General features: G+C 37.1%; 1 protein-coding gene across 2 annotated transcripts in view; it reads left to right on the top strand.

Annotated features, from left to right (window-relative positions):
* Positions 1-9,611, top strand: part of LOC114028125 (poly [ADP-ribose] polymerase 12-like) — a 64,607-nt gene that overhangs the window by 54,107 nt on the left and 889 nt on the right. For both annotated transcript variants that reach the window (XM_027842327.1, XM_027842326.1), the window contains 4 exons: positions 123-219; positions 4,180-4,270; positions 6,043-6,173; positions 7,936-8,087. In XM_027842327.1, coding sequence (XP_027698128.1) covers positions 123-219; positions 4,180-4,270; positions 6,043-6,173; positions 7,936-8,087 — 471 coding nt within the window. The remainder of the gene's footprint in view (positions 1-122; positions 220-4,179; positions 4,271-6,042; positions 6,174-7,935; positions 8,088-9,611) is intronic.

The raw sequence follows: 9,611 nt of genomic DNA, 5'->3' as shown, positions 1-9,611 counted from the left end.
TGTGTGTGTGTGTGTGTGTGTGTGTGTGTGTGTGTGTGTGTGTGTGTGTGTATGCATGATTTTAAAATATAGGTATTTTACTTTTGATCACTAAAAAAAAAGTCTCTAATTTGTCTTTCAAGAAATGGTTCAGAGAAATTTGATATGCCAAACCAAAAGAAAAGTATGTAGGAGGCCAAAATTTGTATCCCCTGAAGATGTGGACAAAATAAGGAAACGGTGAGTACTTAATGGTGTTGTTTTAAGTTGCTTGAAGGTAGGAAAAGAAAAGATGTGAGATAAGGCTCCCCCCAAAAATCTCTTTAGCTAGAGGCAGGTAGGTGGCACAGTGGATAGAGGGCCAGGCCTGGAGTTAGGAAGACATGCTGTGACATTTAACTTGGGATTATGTTACTTTCTGACATATCCTTCTCAATGATGAACTATCTCTAAGGTCCCTTTTAGCGCTAATATTCTGTGACTTAAAAATCACTATAGCATCATTGTTGGGTGAAAATAGTTCTATTAAAGCACATTCTGGGCAAAGAGAAATAATTGTATTTGACCCAACTACTGGGAGATGCTCCTGGAAAACACTGAGGTGACTCTCAGTGGGATTGGGGAAGTAATTCCTAGAGCATGGCTTCACTATTGTGGCCTAGCAGGCTGATTACTGAGTCAGTCATGATTCCCAGATTTATCTCTATGCTACAGTCATTAGTATGTAATGCAATCATTATTATAATGTAATACATCATTGTAACAGTCATTTTTTTTGTCCCCTCCATTTGGTTCTTTAGCATAAACCTGTGTACTAATTGCATATTTGGTTAATATCACGGTTTGAAGGATCAAAATGGGAAAAAAGCTTTGAGAAGAATCATGGCAACAAAGCCCACCTCTTTCATACTTGTCTCCATTTAGTTATTTCATAAATACTATCTCTGGGACTTTGATTAACCACCTCTTTCTGAGAATCAAGAAATGTTGGAACTGGAAGAGATCTTAGAGAGTATTTAATTTCCTCACTTTTTTTTTTCCAGATGAGGAGACCTAACTAGACAGGTGGAGTGAATTAGTGAAGGTTTTTTCTTTCTTTTTCTTTTTTTTTTCTTTTTCTTTCTTTTTTTTTTTTGTGAGGCAATGGAATGAAGTGCCCAGGGTCACACAGCTAGTAAGTATCAAGTGTCCTGAGGCCAGATTTGAACTCAGGTCTTCCTGAATCCAGGGCTGATGCTCTATCCACTGTGCCATCTAGTTGCCCCCTGCTCAAGATTTTATAGTGGACAAAGTACAGATAGGACCTAGATGATCCTAATTCCTAGGCAGTGGGATGGTCTACTCTGTAGGATACTTCAGAACCATTTTCATTTTTCCAGTTACTTAACAAAACCAAATAGTAGGGATTGGAAGAAGCAAGATTTCTTTGAGTTGATTACATTTTTTTGTGTTAAAAGTTTGATTGCTTTGTTTAAAAATATGTACTTTTATGTATAAAATATGTTTATGGTTTTATTGAAATGGCAGAGCCATATTTTAAAATTTTGGTAACTTAGGGCCAGGATAAGGTACAGCAAATCCAGGTATTTATCATATTTTTATTAGCTTATTGAGACTTGAATTAAGCTCATGGGGGTTTATTGTTAGAATTTTAGTTATTAACATTTTGCTTACTTGTCTCTTCATACTTCCTAGATGTATCTAATCATTCACAGTGGGTTTTGGTGCAAAGACATAGTTACACTCCCCCCTCCAAAATTCCCCAATTCTTATAAGAATATAAATGAATATTGGTTATTTTACATGCATCCTAAGACCCATAGACAACTATTTAATTGATTAATTGATTGTTTTTACCTCACTAATAAGTGTCTAAGGCAGGATTTGAACTCAGATATTCCTGACTCCACATCCAAAAACTCTATCACTGTTTCACCTAGCTGCCTCAATACCTAGTTGTTTCTTTGCATTAACTCAAAGCGCATCTTACCCATGGAGACAACAATTTTCTTTATGTGCTGTTCCTTGTTTAAAACTCTATACTGTGGAGAACTCCATGAACTGCTACAGTAAATTGACAAAGCCCGTGTTATACAGTTTCAAAAAAGACAGGCAAGATAATCTCTAAAATGACAAGGTGTGAGCTCTTTCTAGGTCTCACATCCTTTCTATGATTCTAGTTTCAATCTGTTTGATACCTAGGTAGGCATCATCTTGTCCTGGGACACGAGAGGACAAGAATCCTCCAACTTATTATCCCGAAAATACACATTCTTCCTGCTCAATTATGAAGTGATCTAAGTCTGTGACAGTTTGAAAGCTGGAGGATTATATTCAAATGATCTAAGCAGAATACCTGAAATAAAGCACATATTTACTCGTTATTTAGATTTGCTACATGAATGAATAAAAATGTACCCCCTCTCCTCTGAGTCCCCTTTAGTATATTTGTTACACAATGGAGGCTTAAGCATCCTTGAGTTTCTTCTTAATTCTTGAATTTTCTTTGGATAAGCTGGGTAAATCAACTTCTATTTTTAGAGCTTTTTTTTTTTTTTGCATAATGACTTTGGTTGTGACCCGTAATATAAAAAAATCAGAATTTGCTGAACTTGAAAGTAACAAAACTTCCTTTCTTTAAATATGTTCTATAATATTGTTTCCCCACCCCAACCCCCACCCATTCAGGCTGAACTTTCTCTTGATTCTTGCAAAAGAATGACCTAGCACATAGTAGGTACTATGTTATCATTTTATTGAGAGTTGTTATTGTTGTTGTTATTAATTGGGTTGGGTTTTTTCCCCATCATTGTAAAAACTGCATTCTCATTTCACCTACTTTACTTTTATTTTTGGAGGCAATTAGGGTTAAGTGACTTACCTAGGGTCATACAGTTGGTCAGTGTCTGAGGCCATATTTGAACTCAAGGCCTCCTCACTCCAGAGCTGATGCTCTATCCACTGTGTCACCTAGCTACCTACCCCTTGGTATAATTTAAAAAAAAAAAAGATAAACCGCCCACAATACATGACATTCTACTTCCCAAGTCAGATGACAGGAAATAGAAGAGCCTATACCTTTGCCTTATAGCTATAAGCTTATAGCTTATAGCCTTATAGGAAAATAGGAAGAAAAAAAAAGTAGACAATGACAGATGAACCTAGGCAAAACATGGCCACTATTGCTACTTTAGGAGGTACAGGGAACTTCTAGGAGATATGGGTCCATCTTGAGGGCATGGAGCAGATGGATTAGACCCGGGGTTGGGGAACCTGCAGCCTCGAGGCCACACATGGCCTTCCAGGTCCTTGGGTGCAGCCTTTTGACTGAGACCAAATCCTGTCACGGGAATTTGTTTGGTGAAGTTGGGATTCAGTCAAATGGCTGTACTTGAGGACCTAGAGGGCCATGTGAGGCCTCAAGGCCGCAGGGTCCCCACTCCTGGCTCTAATCCATCTGCTCCATGCCCTCAAGATACATCTTCATCTCCTTCAAGTTAGGGTATTACGTTAGCAATAATAGCATTGGGTTCTTCTGCTCTCAGCTCATTCTCATCAATACCACGACCTGGCTCAACCATGTAGCAAACTCACTTTGAGGGTGTCTGGAGATCCTCAAGGGAGAAGCCAAAGAAGAGAAGGTCTTTCTTAAAAAGCAGCACTACCAAGTCATTTGCAGCCTTGTTATTCTTACTAGCCTCGGCCTTTTGCAGAAGAGTCTCCATAATGGGAGGGTCTTCATCAAACTCCAGGTCAGCCTCTTAGCCATTGGGTAGTTGTCTTGCAATGTCTTTGCCCTCAGTGCAACAGGTCAAAGACACAGACCAACTGGAGATTGTCACCTTCTCAATCTTCTTATCCAGAATTTCTTTTACTAGCTTTCATGAGTTCTTAAATTTTGCCTTGCTCACCTCCATCTTTTTCTTTTTCTTCTTTGTCCTCTGGAAGTTCTAACTCTTCTTTGGTATCAGAGAAAAGGATCTCAAATTCCTTTAGCTGGTGCTTGCTCACAGTGCTTATCAATATATTTAATTGCAAATATGAAGGGAACCCTAACTGAATGAAAGGACAGTAATTCTCGGAAGTTTCTGAAGAATGTCCTTCCTGGAGTGGTACTTGGTATTCTTCTGTACTTGGTATTCTTCACTGAAAGAATGGACAACATGAACTGAAATACAATTGATTTCTTTCTTTTTTCAGTAACCAAGGAGAGGGGAGCCAGCAAGGTGCTTTCACTTTTGCGATCCCTCCCTCCTGGGACAAATCAGCTGTGCCAGATGTTGGTTATAAGGTACTTACTTTACTGCTCTTTGATATATTTTACTTTCCTGTTTTCCTTCCTTATGAAAAAAATAATTTTGCTGATATTCGAGAGTAATGTGTAAACACTTATCCATGAAGGCCTGGCCTAAAACCAATCACTCATTTGTAATTACTACGACTGATTTTCTAAGTTTTTGTTATAAAAATATCTCTAAATATATAAATTAGTAATATATAAAGTATACATATATATTTTACTTACTTACATATATACTACATATACTTATATATAAAATGTATATATAATACATAAAGTAATATATAACAATGTATATAACATTCTGCTATAGTATTGCCTCACATCTCACATCTCACACACAGACACATTTCATTATCTGTTCTAGGACCTTCACTGGCTTTTCAGTTACTCAGAGTTTGTATTCCTTTTAATGAAGTTTATATCATTGTCGTCAATGTGTACCTTGTACTTTTAGTTCTGTTTGTTTTACTCTGTTACTGATACACTTAAAAAACAAAAAAACAAAAAAACCTCTTTAATTGAGAATCTACAGATTTATAATTTACAGTTATTTGGCTTTTGGCTAAGCTGTGGTATACCTTAAAAATATATCAGTCAATTTCTTCTATAAAAATTTAAGTAATTTTAAAAAATTATCAAAAACTCACCTTCCTTTCCTTCTACTCCTCCCTCCTTCCAAAAAAAAAAAAAGAAAATCAAAACCCTTGAAAAATATATTCAGGCAGAATAAATCCCACAACTTGACCATGTCCGTGTCTATTTGTCTATCTGTCTCATAACTCAATCACCCAAGGTCCATTGCCTCTGTGTCTGCAGTTGGTAGCATATTTCACGAGTCCTCTGTAATTGTGATTGGTCATGGCATTGATCAGAATTCTTAAGTCTTTAAAAGTTGCATTGTAAATGCTGTTAATGTATAAAATTGTTCTGGTTCTGCTCACTTCACTCTGCATTTGTTCAGACAAGTCTTTGTAGGTCTCCATCATTTTTTACAGCATAATAGTATTCTATTATATTCATATACCATAATTTGCTCAGTCATTCCTCAATTGGTGGGTACTTCTAATTAGATTCTAGTTCTTTACAACAACAAAAGAGCTGATATGCATATTTTTAGGGAGGTCAAATCAAGATGGCAAAGTTAGCAGTTTTGTCTTAGCCCTTTTACATCATTCCCTACAATGACAGAATTCTCATCGGGGAAGTCATAGAAAAGTCACAGTGACTCATTTTTCTAGTGCAGGGAATCATAGAGAGACAGAAAGAGAGGTCTGTGGACGGTGGGGTTGGGGCTGGCTAGAATCACAGCTCAGCAGCAGCAGCACCATAACATGCAGGCAGAAGGCAGGACTGTCATTTTTATTATTTTGGCTTGGCCTACCTCTAAACAATTAGTATTTCTCCAGTTGTTTAGATCTGACTTTATTTATGTGAAAAGTGTTTTGTAAGCGGGTTTGTCTTGATAGATAGACTCCCAAGTGTTTTGTATCTTCTACAGTTATTTTAAATGGAATTTCTCTTTCTATTTCTTGCTGTTGGACTTCGTTGGCAATACATAAAAAGGCTGATGATTTATGTGGGTTTATTTATATCCTGTGATTTTGCTAAAAATTATTAATTATTTCTACTAGGTTTTAGTTGATTCTCTAGTATTCTCTAAGGATACCATCATATCATCTGCAAAAAGTGATAGTTTTGTTTGCTTACCAATGTGAAATTTTAACGAGACCTCTGCATACCTGTGCCTTTTCACCACATAGCTTGTGATGCTCAACGAAACCTCTAAAGAATTCGGTGATGTCAAGAGCCAATTTGAAAAGACAATGACAGGTTTCGTCATTCAACGTATCCAAAGGATTCAGAATTTGGCCCTTTGGCAAGTCTTCCAATGGTTCGTTACCATTTCCTATCATTCTCTGGTTTTCTTTGGGTCACTTCAACTCAGGCAGACTTAGAATTTAGTAGTCAAGAATACAAGCAATACAAGTAAGAATACAAGTAATACAAGTAATAAAAATATTCATGGGGTGTTTATTACTGTCCCTTTAGATGTATTATACAAGCCCCTTAGTACAGTGGAAAGAACTTTGAGCTACAAATTGGAAAACCTGTTTTCATCCTGCCTCTGACACACTTCCTCTGTGTCAAATTTTTAAACTGCTATGGGCCTCAGTTTCCTTACTTTAAAATGGAAGGGTAACATCTGACTCACTAACCCCATAGAGTTTTGTATAGCTATTAAAGAGATTCTCTGGTGCTATTTGTGCTAAGCTGTGGACAGGATTTGGGGAAGCTCTTTTGACTACAGGGCTCTTTAGCTCTGACTGAGAACAACTGAACCAGAGATGGGCCTATTTGTGTTCATATTGACAATACCTATACATATTTACAAATTACAAATCTACCAGATGTAAGGATTGCCAACCCAATCCAAGAAAAATTAATTAAAAATTAAGTAAAATACTTTAATTAAAAATTAAATTAAATTATGTGCAAGGTATCCTGCTACATGTTAGGGATAAAAATACAAAAAGAAAGCAACTCCTGGGCTCAGGGGGCTTATGTGTTTTGTAATTTAGCTCTTTGTTCTCTCTGTCAGAAGAAACAATTGTGTCATGTTTCATGTAGTCCCCACTCCCTATTCTCATTCTTCTTTATTCTCCACTTAGTGCACTTTGTTCACAACCCCTATTACCATGGGAAATGGAAATGGCCTGCTGCCAGGGACAGTATGGCCCAAGGCCAAAGAAGTGGCAGTAGGAGTGATGAATCAGAGCCGGTTAAACCTGATAGTGGAAAGATTTTATTAAAACACTGATAACCCCTCTACTCTTAATAGCCAGTTACTTAATAAATCCCCTTACTTATTGAGTGAAGAGTTAAAAGAGAATTTTCTAAATAGCTTGTTTGTTCAATAAACTATGAATTCTCAGGGGCAGCTAGATAGTGCAGTGGATAGCACACTGGCCCTAGAGTGAGGAGGATCTGAGTTCAAATCCAATTTCAGACACTTGACACTTAACCAGCTGTGTAACCCTGGGCAAGTCACTTAACCCCATTGCCTAGCACCGCCCCTAGCCCCAAATAAACTATGAATTTTCAATTATACTTCTTTCCTCTTATATTCTATTTGCACTTTGCTATACTGTTTAGGGTTTTAAATCAAAGAATATCTTATATATGAAACCTCTTGGTTAACCGTGAATGCTATACAACTATAATGAGCCATTATTAGGGTCATGATGATGCCTCCTTTAATAATAACAAAAAAAATAATAATAACAACTGGTATTTATATAGCACTTGGTATGTGCCATGCACTATGCTTAGCAATTTACAAATATCTCAATTGATTCTCACAACCTCACAACCCTGGGAGGAAGGGGCTATTTTGTCTCTAATTTACAGCTGAGGAAAATTTCATTGTGATAATGATAATGATGATGATGATAATGATAATAATAGCTTACTACTTCCTTATTGAATTTTAAAAAAAGCATATCTACTCAAGAATACACCATGCAGTGGATTTGTATTTTGAAATTTGGCTAATCCATTAAATGAATGTGTCATTTTAAACCTTGCCAAGGCCTCAGTTTTTCAAAGAGGAAATAGAATTTTCAGTGACTAAAATCTCACATATTTTTCCTTAGGCAGAAGGACCAGATGAAAAAAGTGAATGGAGGGAAGGATGTGGATGAACGACATCTATTTCATGGAACAAAATACATCCATTTGAATGACATCTGCAGTCATAACTTTGATTGGAGGATTTGTGGGACCCATGCAACTGTCTATGGCAAAGGTTTGTGTGTCAATGTCTCTGCCTTCAGTGTGTATGTCTTTGTATTTATATGGATTTATACAGAGAAGAAGTGATGTGGGGGAGTAAGTCTGTGTTGGTTTGTATATTGACATTTTTTTTTGCATCCTTGACAGCTCAGTACTGGCAACATCTGTTTTTCAACTTTCTGTTTAATGCCAAGATAATTTCCCAAGTCACTTCTTTTTTGCTGCTTTATCCTGGTTTTACTTTAATTAGTTCTCAAGAGAAGTAGAATTAGTATTGTTAATAATTATGGAAAGATATAGAATCATTATCACTACCCAAAATTTATATTTGGCTGCCTAAAGAATGTTTTATTGTTTTGTCTCCATTTCTGTTCAGATATGCTAGTTTTTATTTCCCTGCATCAAAAACCTTCAGATGGCTTAGGGTCAAGCTCCAAGTCAAAGAAAGGAGGGCTCGGAGTGGCTTTCACACCAATTTTGAAACTAAGACTCATTGACAAAGTGCGTACATTGAACACTCATCACTGTCTCTCAGAAACACATGGCCCATAGATATACAGAGACAGACATAGCATTGGGTCCTACTAGGAAAGAAGGGGCTCATTGAGTGAGAAAGAGCAGGTGCTGGCCTCCGTGCTTTTGTCAGTCCCACTGCCTGGCTGCCTCATTTCTATGGGATTTGGATTGCACTAGAGAATAGGATCCTCAAGCATGGATAGTTTGGAGAGGACAGAGAAGAATATCTGAGCAAGTAGCAGGGAGCAGAAAAAAAAAAAGAAGAGTGAAAAAAAAGGAAATGAAGGGGGAAATATAAAATGAAGAGGAAAACAAAAAAAAAAGTAGGAAAGAAAAAATTCCAAGGAAAAGGAAGGGAGGAAAATACAGAAAATCTTTTTTTAAAAAAAAAATCTTCTTTTTACCAAGGTTTGTAGTTTTCTGCTTTGTATCAACGTAGTAAGAAGATATGATTTCATTAGTGTGCAGTCTTGTTGTTCAGTTGTTTTTCAGTTGTGTCCGACTCTTCATGACCCCATTTAGAGTATTCTTGGCAAAGATACTGAAGTGGTTTGCCATTTCCTTCTCCAGCTCATTTTATAAATGGGGAAACTGAGGCAAATGGCTTGAGTGACTTGCCTAGTGTCACACAGTAATTAAGGGTCTGAGGTCACATTTGAACTCAGGTTTTCCTGGCTCCAGGGCCGGTGCTCTATCCCCACCATGTCACCTACTTGTCCCCCAAGACTTCATTGAGACAGACATAAAGTCTAGGACTAGCGAGGTGCTGGTCCAATTGTCCATTGCTTTTGTCAGGCCCCATCTGCACTGTCTTTAGTCTATGAATCAATAGATAAGTATTAGAGAATTCTCTAAGCTCTGAGGAATTAAACCCCTCAGCCAGGAATGTAAAAAAGTGGGATTTAAACCCGTGTCTTCCTCCAAATCCAGTATATATCAAAATATAACAGTGGTTCTCAAAGCTACTCTGTTCTAATGAATTCTCTCCTACTAACTGCATGAACCCAGAGAGGGTTCCCCT

This window comes from Vombatus ursinus, unplaced genomic scaffold (assembly GCF_900497805.2).
Source record: "Vombatus ursinus unplaced genomic scaffold, bare-nosed wombat genome assembly UNPS02014870.1, whole genome shotgun sequence".
Lineage (NCBI taxonomy): Eukaryota > Metazoa > Chordata > Mammalia > Diprotodontia > Vombatidae > Vombatus > Vombatus ursinus.
Note: the sequence above shows the minus strand (reverse complement) of the source record. Positions and strands in the feature narration are given on the sequence as shown.